At 52.5% G+C, this 18850-nt stretch overlaps 1 protein-coding gene across 4 annotated transcripts; it reads left to right on the top strand.

The window, feature by feature from the left end:
- The first annotated feature begins 1566 nt into the window (after positions 1-1566).
- Positions 1567-18497, top strand: LOC101602721 (serine/threonine kinase 11 interacting protein). Of its 4 annotated transcripts, XM_045147633.1 has the most exons (25): positions 1567-1872; positions 4394-4599; positions 4806-4880; positions 5136-5231; positions 5539-5646; positions 5782-5853; positions 6730-6856; positions 7098-7201; positions 7314-7409; positions 7578-7619; positions 7747-7896; positions 8096-8180; positions 8690-9049; positions 9169-9377; positions 9683-9799; positions 9929-10106; positions 12367-12579; positions 12696-12799; positions 13745-13842; positions 13941-14119; positions 14342-14423; positions 14589-14659; positions 15155-15402; positions 16036-16186; positions 18142-18497. In XM_045147633.1, exons 1-24 carry the CDS (start codon positions 1812-1814, stop codon positions 16183-16185), a joined length of 3231 nt encoding a protein of 1076 aa, XP_045003568.1. In that variant the 5' UTR covers positions 1567-1811; the 3' UTR covers position 16186; positions 18142-18497. The 4 variants fall into 4 exon arrangements, with proteins under 4 accessions (XP_045003568.1, XP_004662951.1, XP_045003570.1 ...); XM_004662894.3 differs by lacking the exon at positions 18142-18497 and having other exon boundaries at positions 7750-7896; positions 9172-9377; positions 16036-16852; XM_045147635.1 differs by lacking the exon at positions 18142-18497 and having other exon boundaries at positions 7750-7896; positions 16036-16852.
- Positions 18498-18850: the final 353 nt, after the last annotated feature.

The raw sequence follows: 18850 nt of genomic DNA, 5'->3' as shown, positions 1-18850 counted from the left end.
CACAGTGACAGAACTCCATACACATGCGCCAAGTTGTACATCTGGGCTTTATGTGGGAACTGGGGAATTAATCCTAGGCCAGCAGGCTTTGCAAGGAAGCACCTTTAGCAGCTGAGCCATCTTCCCGACCCAAGTGCTTTTTTTTTTTTAAATTTTTTTTAAATTTTTATTTATTTATTTATTTGAGAGCAATAGACACAGAGAGAAAGACAGATAGAGGGAGAGAGAGAATGGGCGCGCCAGGGCTTCCAGCCTCTGCAAACGAACTCCAAACGCGTGCGCCCCCTTGTGCATCTGGCTAACGTGGGACCTGGGGAACCGAGCCTCGAACCGGGGTCCTTAGGCTTCACAGGCAAGCGCTTAACCGCTAAGCCATCTCTCCAGCCCCCAAGTGCTTTTAATTCTACAAGTGTGTACTGGATTCTGGGCTGGAGAGGAGATGGCTTAGCAGTTAAGGCACTTGCCAGCGAAGCCTAAGGACCCATGTTAAGACTTCCCAGTACTCGGTTAAGCCGGATATACAAGATGGTGCATAGTGTGTGCATCTGGGGCTTGAGAGCAGTGGTCAGAGGCCCTGGCGGGCCCATCCCATCCGCTGGATTCTATTACTCCCCCCCCACACACACACCTTCCACGTACTGGAGATTGTACCTAGGGCTCTTGCATACTAGGTAAGCGTTCCACCACGGAGCTATACTGTCAGCCTCAAAAACTACTTGGTTTCCTATTCTCAACAGGCTTACTGTTCATTTACTTTACATTTACTGTTCATTTGAATAGGGGGCATTTCAGCAAAAAGAAAAAAAGCAAAAAACCGAGGAATTCTGTTGAAAAGCATTTTTCTTAATGTAGTCCAGCAGTTGATCATCATTTGACCAGGAATCGAGAACCCTGGGCAGTCTCGGCGCTTTCGGTTACTCATTGAATGACCTTCACGAGTCAGCAAGCTAACCTCTGCGAGCCTGTTTTCTCATTTTCCAATGCAGGACACCCACTTTTCGATTCGGATGTGCTGAGCCAAAAAAAAAAAACAACAATCAGGCTCGAGTGGAGCGTCACTCGTGGCTAATTTGACAGCGTGATGTCGCCGAAGGGAAAGAAAACGGGTTTGGGGGGAAAGACTGAGGCCGGGGTGTCCAGGGGACGTCAGAGAGGCAGCCTCGGCTCCCTGGTTCGGCCGTGAAGAACTGCCCATGGCCGGCCCCGCAAAGGGCTGGAAAACGAGCGTTGGCTTTGGACGCGTTTTTTTTTTTTTTTCTTCCGACAGAAAAGCTCACTTCTTCCAAACGTGGCTGCCCCGCCTAAGCTGCAAACAAACATCGAGTCAGGTCTTCCCCCTGGCTGGAGGACCGGCCCCTCGCGCAGCTGGAGCCCGGGCAGAGCAGGGGGGCCCTGGCTCGGGGACAAACTCTGCGCCGCAGCTCCGACCCGCGTGCCCGCCCCGCCCCGCTCCGCCCCGCCCCGCCCGACACGTAAGCGCGACGCGGGGCGTGGCTTCAAGCTGCGGGGGCGGGCCTTCCGCCGCTCCCTCGGCGCGCCTTCCTTCCGGGGCGGGACTTCCTGTCTCTGGCGCGTAGGGCTGTAAAAGTGGTTGGAGGACGGAACTGGCCAGTCTCATTGACCAAACCTCTATATGCTCATCGGGGATCCGGGAAGGCGCCCTCGTAGCGCATCTTTCTTGCTTTTTTATTTTTAACTCCACGAGACGCCTCCACCGGCGCGCGAAAGCCCCGGGTCTTTGGGCGCCACCGCCCACCTGAGGCTCTTCCGCTTCCTGTTTTCCTAGGCTCCGCCCCCAGCGTCCCGTGGCCATGACGACGGCTCCTCAGGACTCGGTGGTGTGGAAGCTCGCGGGGCTGCTGCGGGAGTCCGGTGAGTGGACTTCCGGTCGAGCGGGGCTTCGGGCGGCGTGCGCCGGGCCTGCCGGGAGCGCGCGGGGCCGCGGTCCCGGAGTTCCGCCTGGCCGGGTCTCGAGGGGTCGGAGTTCCCTCTCTGCCGCTCCCGGGCTGGTCGGCGGTGCTGTCGCGTGGTCTTTGCCCTGCTGAACCCTGTCCTCCTCGGGGACCAACCTTCAGTGCCTCCGCCGCCCTGCCTTCTCCGATCCTCCTGGATGTAGTCACTGAGTGACTAAGCCCCTCGAGATGGGGGCTGGCCACAATCAGTGTCGTCTTGAAAGGAACCAAAAGTGGTGCCGTATAGTTAAAAAAAAAGGCACGAGATTGGGAGCAAGACCCTCATAGGTTTACACAACTTTCTTTCAGACTTGGCTAAGTTAACAAGTCTTCAGAGCTTCGGTTTTCTTCACAGCGACTCTGCCATTGTGACTATACTTGACTCAAAAGCTGTGGAAGTCTTCCGCCGCCCCCCCCCCCCCATGGGGTTTCCCTTTAGCCCAGGCTCACTAGCAGGAATTCACTATGTAGTCTCAGGCTGGTCTCAAACCCACAGCAGTCCTCCTACCTCTGCTTCCCAAGTGCTGGGATGAAAGGCGTGCACCACCACACCCAGTTGAACATTTTTTTGGTGTGTGTGGTGGGGGGGGAGGGGAAGTTTTAACTAGTGTATTTAGTGCAATGTGTACACACAAAATAAGTGCTCACAATTGGTACTTGTTACCGTAATTGCTGGACGCAGTGGAACCACAGTACTTGTTCAACATGTTTGACATCAATTATGGTGAAACAAGCTCTGATAACACAGAGAAGTAGCAGCTTCCTACCAACTCTGATTGCAGTTTTCTTTGAGGGCTGGGGATATAGCTCAGTGATAGACTCTTGCCTAGCATGTTCATACTCCCGAGTTCAATCCACAGCATTGCAAAAAAAAAAAAAAAAAAAAAATTCCTTGCTCTTCAGTTTTCCTATCTGTAAGATGTGGTTATTGGCACTTCCCTTAGATTCTCATAAGGCTTAAATGAGGTAATGGTGTCACATGTTACCAAGTTAAATTTTATTTATTTATTTATTTGAGAGCGACAGACACAGAGAGAAAGACAGATAGAGGGAGAGAGAGAGAATGGGCGTGCCAGGGCTTCCAGCCTCTGCAAGCGAACTCCAGACGCGTGCATCCCCTTGTGCATCTGGCTAACGTGGGACCTGGGGAACCGAGCCTCGAACCGGGGTCCTTACTTCACAGGCAAGCGCTTAACCGCTAAGCCATCTCTCCAGCCCGCATGTTACCAAGTTAACAGCTGCCCTCTTATCAGTGCACTTTCATTGATGGTATCTGTGGAATCTTTAGCAGTTTTGTTTTCTGGTTTATATTAACAACTGCACACATCTAACCTTTTCTAGACTAGTAGGTCCTTTGAGAGGGGAAAAGACTCCTTGAATCATATGCTGTGTCCAAAATATAGAACTTTTTTCTTCAAGGTTGTAAGGTTGATTATTCAGCAGAAATTCAGTATGGCTTCAGGGGTTAGGGATGATGAAATATGTGAATATGACTATGGAGAAGTAATAGGAAGGTGACCCTTATTGTGATAGAATAGTTATTTTATTTTATTATTTGTCTATGACAGAGAACAGAGATAGAGATAGAGATAGATAGATAGAGAGAGAGAGACACACACACAGAATGGGCACACCAGGGCCTCTAGTCACTACATATGAACTCATATGTGCATGTGACTTACTTGGGTTCTGGGGAATAGATCCTGGGTCCTTAAGCGTCATAGGCAAGTGGCTTACCGCTAGACCATCTCCAGTCTGATAGAATAGCATTGTATCTTTTTTTTTTTTTTTTTGAGGTAGGGTCTCACTCTGGCCCAGGCTGACCTGGAATTAACTATGTAATCTTGGGGTGACCTGGCAGTCCTCCTACCTCTGCCTCCCAAGTGCTAGGATTAAAGGCGTGAGCCACCACACCCGGCTTTCAGCAGTATTTTTGAGAAGGCTTTCTGGGGGTGGTCGATCTCCAGCTAGGCGGTGTGAGCGAATGCATCAGAAAATGAGATAGCTGTAAGCCAAGTAGGCTGTATTTCTAACACTGAATAGCCAGGCTTATTTGAATAGAAGGCAAACAAATTTGGGAAAGTGAGTTGGATTCCTGTAGCAATGAGGTCTGGTCTGTGTGTTAGACTAAAGAGTTAGGTTCCTCCCTTTTTAAGTTATTTACCCGAGAGAGATTGAGAATGGTTGTGCCAGGGACACCTGCCACTGCAAATGAACACTGGATAGATACACCACTTGTACATCTGGCTTTATATGGGTACTGGGGAATTAAACTCACTTCTTCAGACTTGTCAAGCAAGTGCCTTTTTGAAGAGAGAAGGAGCTGTTGGCTGTGGAAGAGATAGAAAATTTGATCCTGCAGTGTAATATCTGTAATACGGATTAGAGTGGGTTTGTTTTGGAGGAAAGATCATTCCTTATGCTTGGCCTTCTCCCTGCAGGGGATGCGGTCCTGTCTGGCTGTAGCACACTGAGCCTGCTGACAGCCACACTGCAGCAACTGAACCGTGTGTTTGAGCTGTACCTGGGGCCATGGGGCCCTGGGCAGACTGGCTTTGTGGCTCTTCCCTCCCACCCTGCCGACTCACCCATCATCCTTCAGCTTCAGTTCCTTTTCGACGTGCTGCAGAAAACACTTTCACTCAAGGTTCTAGGCGTGGGGCTGGGGCAGGATGTACAGCGAGCCTAAGGGAATGATGGAGGCAGTGGCTGGGGTCGGGGTGCTCTTCTGAGAAGCTTGCAGGGCTGAGGTGTAGGTTGTGTTGGTGATGTGCTGATGAAGGAATACTGAGGAAGGGGTGATGAGAAAAGGGAGAGTGCCATGCCTCAGTAACCTGAGTGTTTGTTTTTTAGCTGGTTCATATCCCCGGTCCTGGTTTTCCAGGGCCCATCAAGATTTTTCCCTTCAAGTCCCTTCGGCAGCTGGAGGTAAGGAGGAATGGGGCGCACAAAACCCAACACGAAATAGCCTCTTGGGAACGAGGACAGAGATGGCCTCTTCTCGTGGGAGGATATATTTGAGTGCGCCATTGCCCTGCATTAATGTGGCATCCACTCTCTTCCATGAGCACTTCCTTGAACCAGAGCTGGGCTTTGCCATTTCTCTCCCCATACAAGGAAATATGAATGAGCTCGTTGTCTTCTGTGACGTTCTGCTTTCCTGTCTTCCTTCTCTTGTGCCAGCTCCGAGGTGTCCCCCTCCACTGCTTGCATGGCCTCCGTGGCATCTACTCCCAGCTGGAGACTCTGGTTTGTTGCAGGAGCATCCAGAAACTAGAAGTAAGGATGACGAGGGGTGGGCTTGGACGCTGTGTCCTGAGAAACAAAGAGCAAGCTCTGTGCTTCCCTTGTGTTGTTCCCTGTCCTCTGTGACCCCACAGCGCTCTGCATCTGTCTGTATATGTGCAGTCATACTTCATACCTGCTATACTGCTTCAAATATCCCAGTGTTCACCTCCCCATGCTCCCCACAGTGTGCTCTTTGGGGACAGAGACCTGCATCTCTAGGTGGAGCCTGGTGTATAATGAATGCATGACTGGGGAGGAGGCTGAGAGTGAAGTAGTAACATGCCTGTCCCCTGCCCAGGAACTCCTGTCAGCCTGTGGTGGTGACCTGTGCTCTGCCCTCCCTTGGCTGGCCTTGCTTTCTGCTGACTTCAGCTACAATGGGCTGACCACCTTAGATAGCTCCCTGGTGAGTGCCCCAGAGGGAAGGCGTTTGTAGAAGGGCAAGGAGGGGGTCCTTGGGGAGGAATGCCACCTCTTTGGCAAGTGTCCATGTGTGAAGACCCTTCCTCTGCCTTTTCTTCCTGCTCCCTGTCCCCCCCAGCATCTGTTGTCAGCGCTTCGCTCTCTGAACTTGAGCCACAATCGAGTCCAGGACTGCAAAGGCTTCCTGATGGTAAGTGAGCTGCCTGGTGGCTGGTGCACTGGGCTGTGCTCTCACTGCTTCTCCTGACTGGCTTGCTTTCCATGTTGCTGTGTCCCTGGCTGGAGCCACATCCTGGGAGATTAGACTGTCGGGGGCTTGGCCCCTAGTGTGAGACAGGCAGCGCTCCAGTCTCAGCTTGTAATGCCTGCAGAGAACTTCCTTTTCTATAATAAAATGGTTGTGAAGAGTAGTGTCACCTAGCGTAGGACCTACCTCAGAAACAGTAGGTTTTATGATGATAATGGTGACAAAACTTTTTCCTATGTCTTTCTGTCCCTCATCAAAGATGAACTATGCTTGGCATGTGTTAAGGTGGTAAACATAGATTTCAAGCAGTGAGGATGTGAGATAAACCGACTTTGATGTGGGCGGAAGTGACCGGGCATTTTCAATGGAGAATGAGGATAAGGAGGGAAGGTGCGTGAACATTCTGAGAGGTGGATATTTTCGAGTCAGAAGAGAGGGTGTTGGTTTACGTGAAGTGCATCTAGGTTTGCTCACTTACTGCTCTTACTGGTTGGGTCCTTCCCATCCCAGAGACTCGGAGATAGGCGCTATCTTCAGGTGTTGGCTGGAACAAAGAGAAAATTACTTTGGTCACTTGAGTATTCCCTGGAGCCTTCCCTTTTCTGACAGAAACTTGATGGGTTGAATTCTATTCTAAGGGTGCAGTCTGGAGCTGTTAGAACAGTGCTAGCATTTGATCAAGTTTTTCAGTGTGAGATGAACGATCATTTGTGCTGAGTCTGCAGTTTTTATAGGCCAAGGTGGAGTCAAGATGGCTCAGAGCACCCTGGCTAGAGCTTTGTCAAGCAGAGGACCCTTTTCTGCTTCACCTACTGCCAGGACTTGTCTGAGCTGTACCATTTGGACATCTCCTATAATCACCTGAACTTGGTGCCAAGAATGGGACCTTCAGGGGCTACTCTGGGGACCTTGATATTGCGAGGCAATGAGCTCCGGAGCCTGCAAGGTAAGTGGAGAGTTGAGAGGCAGGTTCCAGTGTGGAAGGGAATTGTGGAAGCAAGACTGGGGTCGGCCCAGTTACCCACTGAGCTCTAGAGCTTCGTAAGCACTTAGCAGTCAGGGGTGAGGCGCTTAGATTTGTCTTCCACTGTGACCCTCAGCTCACGCACGCATGCACGCACACACACACATGCACCACTGCACCTTCACACGTGGCGCGCATGGCCTTCTTCTTCCCTCTGCCCTAGGCCTGGAGCAGCTGAGGAATTTGAGGCACTTGGATGTTGCTTATAACCTGCTAGAAGGACACCGGGAACTGTCGCCACTGTGGCTGCTGGTAGAGCTCCGCAAAGTGAGGCACGGGTGCTTTTGGGGCTTGGGATCCGCCTTCAGGCCTGGCCTTCCTGTGGCTTCACACAGAGATCACTTGTGGCTCACCTCATTTCCCTTTCTGTGTCCTTCAGCTCTATCTGGAAGGTAACCCTTTGTGGTTTCACCCTGCGCACCGTGTGGCCACTGTCCAGTACTTGTCACCCCGGGCCAGGGGTGCTTCCCATGGTGTGAGTGATCATCTGATGTCTACCGTACTATTCCCTTCCCCCTAACACTCTCTTGCCATTCCTGGGCAAGGGGACCAACACCTAGGCATCCTACTATGCTATTAATACCTGAAGTCGTTCAGGATGGGTTGCACCGCGAGCATTGCCCTCTCCTTTGTCTCTGCACAGTTCCTGCTCGATGGCAAGGTCTTGTCACCTAAGGATCTTCAGGTCAGTTGGGTGGGGGTGGAATGGCAAGCAGCGATTGGGGTGATGTGAAGGGACGTCAGTGGCTGGGGAGACAGGGCAGGAAAAGTCTCTGCAGTCAAAGGAGAATAGTCTTCCTCTTGTCATCCACCAGATTCCAGAATCCTCAGGACTTGGTCCCATGGCCCCACCTCTATCTTGGCCAGTAGGCAGTACCACTGAAACCTCAGGTGGCCCAGAGCTGAGTGACAGCCTCTCCTCAGGGGGCATTGTGGCCCAGGCCCCACTTCGTAAGGTTAAGGTAAGTGGAGTCCTCAGCTGCTTTGTGTCTGGGGTTGAGGCTCTTTCCTGGGGGTCTGGCTTCTCATTGGACTGGCAGTAGTAGGAAGGCCTTATCCTTGTTTGTAGTTGGGGTTTCTTGGTAGGTTTGGTATGTGGCTGTGGATGGCAGGGCTGATGGCCCTGTCGTTCATAGAATTCCATCTATCTACCCAACCCAGAGCCGAGTCCGTGTGCGGCGGGCAAGCATCTCTGAGCCCAGTGACACAGATCCAGAGCCACGAACCCTGGATCCTTCCCCAGCTGGTAAGTTGGCCTCACTGGCTAATTCCCTCCCAACCTCTTCCAGCTTCTCTGATCTTGATGTTGCTTTACAGGTGTGGTAGGAGAAACTTGGGTTTCTGTGGCTTGGTGTATTGTCTAAAATGCCTCTTACTGTTATCTTTCAGTTTAGGCAAGGAGATGGACCTGTTCCCTGGTAGCATTCTCCAGAGCTTTTTAATTGTATGGAGTGTTGAAGGGCTTTTGTGGCCAGATAAATTGGGGAGTATAGAACTCAGTGAGTGAGGAGGATTCTTCTCTGCAGGCCATCTTAGAACCTTCCATGTGTTGCTGTGTTTTGCAAATGGACATGAGCGTCATTTGATGTGCAGTTCTAGATTGCATGTGACCACGGCATTCCAGAGGACACATTTAGGAACATGGTGCTGAGGAAAGGGCTATAGCCCTTCCCCTCTCCACATTGAGAACTAGCCTTTGAATGATGTAGTCATCTGTATGGGGTGGGCCTGCTCACTTTGCCCCTTTCCACCCAGGGTGGTTTGTGCAGCAACATCGGGAGCTTGAACTTCTGAACAGCTTCCGGGAGCGATTTGGCTGTGACTGGCTGCAGTACAGGAGCCACCTGGAGCCCGCAGGGAGCCCCCCTCTGGCCACCACCACGACTTCTGTCCTTAGCACCCTTCCTCTGGATGCTCCAGACCTGGAGACTACACCCAGCCCTCTGGCACCAGAGGAAGCTGAAGGTCCCGAGAAATCACCACTGAAAGCATCAGAGGAGAGCCTGGTGGAATTGGAGCCTCAGGAAGAGGAAGAGCGGGAGGAGCAGGATGAAGAGGAGGGACGTAGGGAGGGCCACGAGGAGGAAGAGGAGCAGGGACAGGAGGAAGTAGAAGGTAGGCACTCGGAAGCCATGGGGAATGGGGGAGACCAAGTGGTAGAAGGCCAGGCTGGACTTGTGGGATGGTGGGGCCTCCGGTTCTTCCCTCTTTCAAGGCTACCCTCTCACCCTCAGCAGCAGAGCTCTGCCGTCCCATGTTGGTGTGTCCCCTGCATGGACTTGATGGTGCGCGGGGCAAGGAATGCTTTCTCCGAGTCACTTCTGCTCACTTGTTGGAGGTGGAACTCCAAGCAGCTCGAACCCTGGAGCGGCTGGAACTGCAGAGTCTGGTGGCAGCTGAGCTACAACCAGAGACCCAAACCGAGAGAGAGCCAGTGCTTGAGGTGAGCGGTGGTGTCGGGTTTGGGAAGAGGTGCTTGGCGCATGCTAGATAGACAGTATGGCAGCTCATGTGTGCAAGGCACCAGGCTGGGTGTTTTCTGCCTTCTCTCGTGGTCACTGGTAGTTAAGGAGTGGGGCTCTGGGGTTATGGAGGGCCATTGCAGGTGGTTTAAAAGGCTGGGCTGAGGACTAGATTCTGTGCGAGGGCTTAGATGTCAGCACCAGCATTTGAGTGGGGACCAGAGTTAGCTTCCTCCACGCGCAGTGTAACTGTCCCTCTGCCCTCTGCTCCTGTCTTGTTGCACAGGGCCCAGATCGGCTCCTAGAGGACCCTGTCCTGGTGCTGCGCTTCTCCTACATTTGTCCCGACCGGCAGTTGCGTCGCTACGTGGTACTAGAGCCTGATGCCCATGCAGCCATCCAGGTGACAGGGTCTGAGGGGTGGTGGGAGGAGCAGAGGGAGCAGCTCTAGGCTGGCGGGCTGGGGACTGACCAGACCTATCCATCTGGGGTCCTCTTGCTTGCAGCTACTTTCTGACACACCCTCTTTTAGGAGCTACTTGCTGTATTGACTCCATTCACCACTGTGGAACAGCAGCAGCTTGGGGAGGCCAGGGACCCACAGGGGAGCACTTTCCAATGTCTCCGTTGTGGCTGTGAGTTCAAACCAGAGGAGCTCAGGTTGGGATTGGACAGTGAGGAAGATTGGAAGCCTCTATCCCAAAAGACAGGTACAAGCCTTGCCTGTGACCTCACTGCCCACACAGCTCCGCCAGCTGCAGGGAAGGACAACGCTTAAGGGGGGGAGTGTGGAGAGGGACCCCAGGGAGCAAGGCCTAGGTGGGTGGGGCTAAAACTGCCTGCTGCTACATTAAAAAGCGGAGGAAACCATGGTGCCTTTTTCCTGTCAAAGTCAGGAAGTGCCATTTTGTAAGTGTGCTCAAGCATGCTCATTAGTTTTTCAGAACTTGAAGGCTTCTGGGTGTTTTGGGTAGTGTTTCAGAAACAGCATAAAGCCCAAGAGCTCTCTCTGCAGTGTCAGGTTGTAATGTCGTCCTCTGTGCACAGGGCTGTCCAGTGAGCTATGGGGGGTTGAGATACTTTGTCCTTCTCAGCTGACCTTGTGAGCCACTTGATGGCAAGTAGCAGTTTACCCCTGAACTGTCTCCCCAGCCTAAAATCCATGACTTTTATCAATGACTTTTCTTGGAAGCAGCTATATCAGGGCTTTTAAATTATTTTTTCCAGATTCAGAGAGCTGTGTCATTGACCACTGTGAGCCTGCTCTAGGGGCTGTAACCCACCAGGCCCAGTAGGTCCAGTGTGTGCAGGAAACAGTGCCCAAGCTTTCCTGGATGTACTACAGAGGTCCTGTGGCTTCTGTATCCCTCCTGGGGTGACATTTTTAATGCTCCATTGCTAAATGCTGCTTTCTCTTTTGAGCCTCATGAACCTCATGTGAATAAAGAAAATGAAACCAGCTCATGGAATTAATGGCTAGGCCGGTCTGAGCTCACTATATAGCTCAGGGTAAACGTGTGGTGATCCTCCTGCCTCATCCTCCCAAGTTCTGGGATTATTGACATGAATCACCATGCCCTGCTTTCTTGTGAGATTTAACTGTGATGGTAGAGTACCAAGCATTTCCCTTAGACCAGAACAAAAGTCTTCCTTCCATACGTAGTAGCTACTGTTATTATTCCCAGATGTATGGCCTTGAGCAAGGCATGTGAATCATTTTATCTTTTCTTTCCTCATTTGCAAAATGCAGTAGGGACAGCTTAGATGGGTCAAAAGGGGATAACAGTGGTGTGCGGGCTAGCATGTGCTAGCATCATAGCTGCTCAGTGTCTTCCCTCACTGGGAACTCAGATGCTGCATTCTTTCAAATTATTTATTTATTTTATTTGACGGGGGGGCGGGAATGAATGAGAATGGGCACACTAGGGCCTATTAACTGCTGCAAGCAAACTCCAGATGCCTGTGCCACCTTGCTCATCTGGCTTACGTGGGTACTGGGGAATTGAACCTGGGTTCTTTGTCTTCATAGGTAAACACTTTAGCCCCTAAGCTATCTCTCTAGTCCTAAACTAGAATTTTAAAATATTTTATTTTTAAAGAGAGGGGGAGGAGGGAAGGAGGGAGGGAAAGGGAGGGGCAGATAGTTAGAGAGAAAATGGGCATGCCAGGGCCTCCAGCCACTGAAAACGAATTCCAGACACATATGTTACCTTGTGTATCTGGCTTATGTGGGTCCTGGGGAATCGAACCTGGGTCCTAGGTCCTTTGGCTTTACAGGCAGGTGCCTTAACTGTTGAGCCATCTTTACAGCCCTCATATCCTGCATTCTGTATCTACTTCCACTCAGCCATCCTGCCAACCATGTAAGATAGCTACAATTTCATTCCCATTTTATAGATAGCAGCCAGGCTGAGAGCAGATGATTGACCCATGATTTTTTAATTTTTTATTTAGCTCAGGCTGACCTGGAATTCACAACGTAGTCTCAGGGCCTCGAACTCGTGGCAATCCTCCTACCTCTGCCTCCTGAGTGCTGGCATTAAAGGCGTGCGCCCCCACACTCTGCTGACCCATGGTTATTATTAGTCCATGGAGCCTAGTGTTGAACCCTGAACTGGCATCAGGGACTTTCCTCTTCTCCCAGTGTTGATTTTGACCTTTCAGGCATTGCTGGTAGAGCTTGAAGTGCTTGAACAGCCCAAGGCTGTGAGAGGGACCATAGCAGGGCCTGGCTTGAGAAGCAGGGGTATATTTTAAGGATATTGTGGGTCATGGGCAAGTTTACCCCCCTGGGTTCAGGAGGGATCAGTCAGACTGTGCCTGGAGAAGGAATTGTTGGTTGGGAGGTAGTGGTTGCACCTGAAGCTGGAATGTGGGTTTAGGTCAGTCAGTGAGTAACAGAGAACATTATGTCCACAGTGGGTTGTGCTCTTGGGGAGAGGCTCACAGAATCTGTATCCGTCTTTGCAGAACCTCTTGCTGTATGTCCAAACTGTGGGAGTGACCATGTGGTTCTCCTTGCTGTGTCTGGGCAGACGCAGGAAGAGAAATCACCCACTCCTTCCCAGTCCCCCAGCTCTGTCTGTGACCTTGCTGGCCACAGTGACCATCTCAGCAGGCCTGACAGCTTTGCACCTCAGGCACCTACCTCTCATGGCTGTAGCAGCTGGGGCCTCAGCCCACGTGAGTCTGGATGGCATAAGATGGGGGTGGACCTAGGGGAGGGTGGGTACTGGGGGAGGTGAAGATGGAGCCATGGGCTGCCAGAGGCAGGCTGATAGCTGTTGGTTGCTCCTTAGCCCTGGGGCACGGTGACCTTCGCTCAGTGGATCACCGGCTCCGGCTCTTCCTGGACGTTGAGGTGTTCAGTGACTCCCAGGAGGAATTCCAGTGCTGTATCAAGGTCTGCACCACCCACTGTCCCACATTCTCATTGCCACCTCAGCCATGAGTGTCAGGTCAAGTGTGTGGGAAACTTCAGATCCAGCTTCTGGTTTCCGTTTAGCCATAGGCATGTGTCTTGACATTTGAAACTCAGTTGTCCCCCTCCAGGTGGAGGTAGTGCTCCCTGACTGACAGTGGAGGCTGAGAGCTGGCATCCGTGAGCTGCTCAGCATCACACCTAGGAAGAAGTAAATGTCTTGTCAGTACAAACATGAGGTTCGAACCCTCTCTATGCAGGCCAGTGAGGGTCAGTCTTGCCCTTGATCTGTGAGAGAAACTGATAAGCTCAGATAGTATGAAGGTACTGCAGCTGGGTAGATCCTAGAAGGGCCATCTTTCCAGCCTGTATGGGTCAGGAAGCCTTCCTAGGATATGGTGGCTGAGCTAAGGCTGTAAGGCGAGGAAAGAGGAGGAGGGAAAAGGATGCTGTGGGGGAAGAAAGCTCTACGGAAGCCTGAAAGAGGAACTAGTGGGGAGGACTGCCCATGATGGCACAGTCAGTGTTCAGGGTGACAGACAAGTGTCCCCAGGGGAGTCTGAAACAGGCAGGCCAGTTTAGAAGCAGTCTAGTATGTCTGCCAAGAAGATTGGATGGAATCCAGGGGCCTCCCAGAGGATTTGGAGCCGAGGCGTGACAATCAGGTTTGTTAAATATTTAAGATAGTCAGTGTTGCTGAGTGTGGAAGGTGGGTTTGAGGAAGCGAGAGGACAGGCAGGGAGACACCAGGGTCTGAAGGAAGGCAGAGCTCCAGAGTGCAGAGTGGTCGAGTGTTGGATGGAGAGTCTGTTGAGCTCAAGGTTACCTTGACATGGAGGCATAGTGGTTGGGAAGGCAATCAGCATTTGGTCTGACGCCAGCCTCCCTGGTTCTCTTTCCTGGCTTCTCATCGACTTCTTCTCTTAGGTGCCAGTGGTATTGGCAGGCCACATGGGGGAGTTTTTGTGTCTTGTGGTTGTGTCTGACCACAAGCTTTACTTGTTGAAGGTGACTGGGCCCATATGGTGAGTTTGCCACATGTGTGGCTGGGGCAACATTGGGGTCTCCCTGCTGGTCTTACTCCATCCTGTTCTTAGTCTTGGTCACTCTGCTCCCTCTACAGCGGACCTCCAGCCAGCTGGCTCCAGCTGGCCGTGGCCATTCCCCTGAAGGAGCTCAGCGGCATGGAGCTGGGTCTGGCATGCCAGAGCCTGCGGCTGAAGTGGGCAGCTGATGCTGAGAGCTGTGTATTGATGCCTAGAGATGCCAGACCTTGCCGGGCCTTCATTGAAGAGCTCATTGGTGAGGGCAGGCTGTGAGAGTAAGGCCAGGATGCCAGGCCCTGAGGGCCTGAGCCTCAGTCTGATGCCCACTAGTAGAGAAAGGCCATGGGACCCTTTTTCCCTTCTAGAAATTTCTAAAGTATATAACTATGGAGAGTGGGAAGGGTTAAGAGGAAGAGTGGTTGAGATAGAGGAGAGCAGAGTCCCCTGATGGTTTCTGTCCTTGGCTGGCTCTATCCAGGTGTTTTGCAATCTCTGCCTCCCACCCAGAGGAACTGCGTCAAGACCACAGAGGAGGAGGTGACCCCCCAGCACCGGCTGTGGTGAGACCACAGGAGGTTAGGGTGCAGGTAGTGTCCAGGCCCTCTCTTCACAGAGCTGTCATGGTCCTACTCTGGTGCCCACCCCCATCACACCCACCGTCCCCTCCCCGTGCCAGGCTGTCCCACCTGGCTGACCCTCTTCTGTGTTTGCCATGGTCTCCCCAGGCCTTTGCTGGGAAAAGACGCTTGCTTGGAGGCTCCCCGGTTCTTCTACCTTCTGGCATTCCTGGTTGAAGGTGAGGCTTGTGCTGTACATGCTCCTTTGGCCTCTGTCTCCCATGTCATGCCAGACCACTGGCTGTTCCCCTGCTATCTCCATACACCCTGTAGCAATTCCTAGTTCCTGGAATCTGGACTCCTTGGTTTCACAGGTGTGCCCACATGATAGTCTGGGTGTTTCCTGCTTCTCTGGGTGGGTCACCAACTAGCTCTGGGGTCCAGGCTTCCTGAAGAAGGCAAGTTGACTGGACTTGCTCTCTTCATCCTGTCCCAAGGGGAAGGAGGGTCTTGTTTGGAGTGTTTGCTGGGGTGGGCTCCCTTAGTTCGGGCTTTTGGAGGGTTTGGAGGTGATGCTTCTCTGGAGTTGGCAGGGGCCCAGACTGCTTTGTGGCGTGTCATCTAGTGTGGCTCACGCCTCTTCTCCAGAGCAGCGCTGCGCTGGGTCCCTGCCCTTAGGGGTCCTTGCCTCCACAGCCTTCCACTCCAGGCCTCTCCCTGCTTCTCTTCCCCAGGGTCCTCTGCCTGCTCTGTGTCCCTGCTGCTGACGACATCCACTCTCTACCTGCTAGATGAGGACCCTGTAGGCTCTTGCTCAGAGATCTCCTTTCCAGAAGCATCTGGGGAAGACTCTGGGCAGGCCCCTTCCCTGGGGCCAGGCCCTACCGTGCGGGTCAGAGAGCAGCAGCCGCTCAGCAGTCTGAGCTCGGTGCTGCTCTATCGCATGAGCCCCTTGGACTTACGACTGCTCTTCTATGATGAGGTGTGTGTTGAACGTGGTGGCCAGTGAAGGCACTGAGGAAATGCACCTAGGAAGGCTGGGAATCGGACCAGGATGGAGCTGAGGCGCGGGCGGGCGGGCAGGGGTGTGAGAACACTGGTTTGGGAGAGCAGTACTTAGAGAGGAAGGCACTGGTCAGCAGTGGGTGTGCCCTGGCCTTGGAGCCTACCTGCTTCCTGTAGTGAGGCACCCAGCTGTTATGAGTTGGTGTGATCTGCCAGTCCATTGTGGGCCAGCTGCTTGACCTTCACAACCACAGCACGAGGAGGAGTTACTATCATTGGTCCTGTATTGCAAATGAGGAAATGAGGTTGGTGATATGAACACACTGCCCATGTCACCGTAGTGGGACCAGGAATTGAACCTAGGAAGGAACTAAACCCAAGCAATTCTGGGAGTTGACTTCAGAACTCACCAGAAGCGGAGAGCTGGGACCATGAGCAGTAGCCTCTCGTGCTCGCAGCCAGTGCTGTCTTCAAGGCTCAAGCACTGCGTCTTTTAAGGGGATTGACACAGGCCTGGGGAGGGGAAGAGATGAGAGGAGCAGAGGAGGTTGGCAAGTCCCCCCTCCTGATGTGACCTCCTGTTTGTCTCACCTCACTGCTTGGCCCGCAGGTTTCTCGTCTGGAGACTTTCTGGGCACTTCGTGTCGTGTGTGGAGAGCAGCTGACAGCCCTGCTGGCCTGGATCCGGGAGCCCTGGGAAGAGTTATTCTCCATTGCACTCCGGACTGTGACCCAGGAGGCTTTGGACCTTGACCGATGAGGTTGCTAAGCTGAGCCTTCCCTGACTCATACTCCAGAGGTTCCTTCCTTCTCCTGGTCTCTCAGCCTCTCTTCCAGCCTGGCTGTTGACTTCTCTAGCTTTGGGCACTGGTGTGAGCGTCTAGTGACTCCCAACCTAAGGAAAGAATAAGAGAAATGGTCTGGTCCTTGGGCGAGCTGTCTAGAGTAACAGGCTAAGTGGTCAGTGAAAATGTTTCTCCAGGCATGGAGAGATGGCTCAGTGGTTAAAGGCACTTGCTTGCAAAGTCTGCTGGCCAGGTTCAATTTCCCAGCTGCTCATAGGCTATACTTGTGTGCAGTGGCAAGAGACCCTGTCTCAAGGAAGGCGGAACATAACTCCCTCTGCAAGTCCAGACGACAACTTTGACCTCCACTCATGCTATGGCATGCATGCACGCACCCATACACACGCGCGTGCACACACACACACAGGAGAGAGAGATAAAAAGTAAAAAAGGAAATGTTTCTCTAGCACTTTTTCTCAAGTATCCATGAAGTCATGACCATGCCATATGTCATGGGTTGTATGTACACAGAAGTGTCACTTGGCCAGGTGTGGTGGTGCATGCCTTTAATCCCAGCACTCTGGAGGCAGAGGTAGGAGGATTGCTATGAGTTCGAGGCCACCCTGAGACGACATAGGGAATTCCAGGTCAGCCTGGACCAGAGTGAGACTCTACATTGAAAAACCAAAAAAAAAAAAAAAAAAAAAGAAGTGCCACTCATAAGGTCTGCCATCCCCCAACCTGTTCTTCACGGAGCACTGAGCAGTGAGACTGTCTTCAGTCCTCTAAGTAGGTCTCTCGACACTTAGTCCTCCAGTTGACAGTGACCTGCCATATGGCCCTGCATGGGATCCTGCCAAATAGCTGGGTCTCTTAGATTCTCACTCTTGAGTTAAATGGGAGCCAGTGAGGACCTCAGGCCATTGCTGAGAGTCTGAGAGAGGGTGTGCCTGGCTGCCAAGGAAGGGGTTGGCACCTGGGGCTTTCCACACTTGCTGCCTTCTTGCCACACTGCCTCGTCCAGCCCAGAGCTTTGCTGGGTCAGCCCTGCTCCTTCACTGCTGTCTGCATGTCTGGCCATGATGATAGGTTTAGAAATGCTCGTGTGAGCTGAAGTGCCCCACCAGCGCCCAGCTCTGGCTTTGCGCTGGAGCAACCAAGTTAGAGGCACAGTCCCTCCCTGTGGGTCCCTGGAAGGGTGAGCTGGAGCTCTGGTCCTGTGGGGAGAGCCTTCCTGAGAGTGGAGCCAGCAGAGGAGACGGAGCTCCCGAAGGGCGGCAGGACTGAGCGTCCGCTTGTGCTAGTGCTGGGCACCTCTAGCTTTCAGTGAGAAGGCGAAGGAAGCTCTCCCCTACTTAAGCTTATTGGAATCAAGTACGGGCCTCGGAAAGGCCCCTAACTAAACCTCGACTCTAAAGCCAGCCTGGGTGGGGATCTGTTTCTTGCCCTCAGGAATGAATGCAGTAGACCCTCGTGTGGCAAGCCACGCCTATACCCAGCTGAGGAGGCAGGGGTGGGAGACTACATTGAGTTCCAAGGCTAGCCTGGGCTATAGAGTGAGTTCCAGGTCAACCTGGGCTAGAGTAAGACTGCCCCCCCCCAAAAAAAAAAGAAAGAAAGAAAAGAAAGCACAGCAGAAGTAGTGACACCCATATCCTGGTATAGAGAGGCCCTGGTGTTGGCTCCCATTCCTGAGTGAGGCAGTGTGGTTACTGCGGCTCCTTCGGCAAGGCCGCCAGGCTTAAGGTCTTGAGCAGCCACGGCCTGTGTGGGACAGCAGGGCTGGGCGGTGCACTCGGGACTGCTTACCTGGAACCTGTCCTGTTGTTGTCGTCAGGAGGAGGGTCAGAGTATTTGCAAATAAATGGGAGACTTTTAGATGTTTTTATGTGAAGATTAGTGGACTCACCTGACAAAGCTTTCATTGTTAGGCTCTACAGCTGAACATGAGATGCTCTCATTGCTGCGTCTCCTCTAGAGTCAAGCGTTGGTGCTCTTCCCGCAGCTGTCTGGAAGTCTCGGCGCCTGTATACTCCTGCCACACACTTCCCCCAGAAAAGGGAGGTCAAGCCATGAAGCTTCCTCAGGACTGATTCCCAAGATTAGTGGTTTGGTCTGGTCTGTGGAAAGATGAGGAGGGAATTCTGGCTGGGGTAGCAGTCCCTGATAACAGTTATGCAAGGGAGCAGGGGACCCAGAGAGCCCTGTGGGGGAAGCCCACAAAATTATTTCACCTATTTCTGTTTTGCTCAGAGCTTCCCTGGATTCTTTTGTGTGTGTGTGTGTGTGTGTGTGTGTGTGTGTGTGTGTGTGTGTGGAGGGGGTTGAGGTAGGGTCTTACCAGCTCAGGCTGGCCTGGAATTCACTATGTAGTCTCAGGGTGGCCTTAAACTCACAGTGATCCTCCTACCTCTGCCTCCTAAGTGCTAGGATTAAAGGCGTGTGCCACCACATTCAGCCTGGATTATTTTTTTTTAAATTTATTTATTTGAGAGAGAGAGAGAGAGAGAGAATGTGTGTGTGTGTGTGTGTGTGTGTGTGTGTGTGTGTGTGAATGGACATGCCAGGGCATCTAGCCTCTGCAAACAAACTCCAGATGCATGTGCCCTTGTGCATCTGGGTTATGTTGGTCCTGGGGAA

This window comes from Jaculus jaculus, chromosome 4 (genome assembly GCF_020740685.1).
Source record: "Jaculus jaculus isolate mJacJac1 chromosome 4, mJacJac1.mat.Y.cur, whole genome shotgun sequence".
In the NCBI taxonomy this organism is placed as follows: Eukaryota; Metazoa; Chordata; class Mammalia; order Rodentia; family Dipodidae; genus Jaculus; species Jaculus jaculus.
The sequence above is the reverse complement of the archived record's forward strand: the minus strand, read 5'-3'. Positions and strand labels throughout refer to the sequence as shown.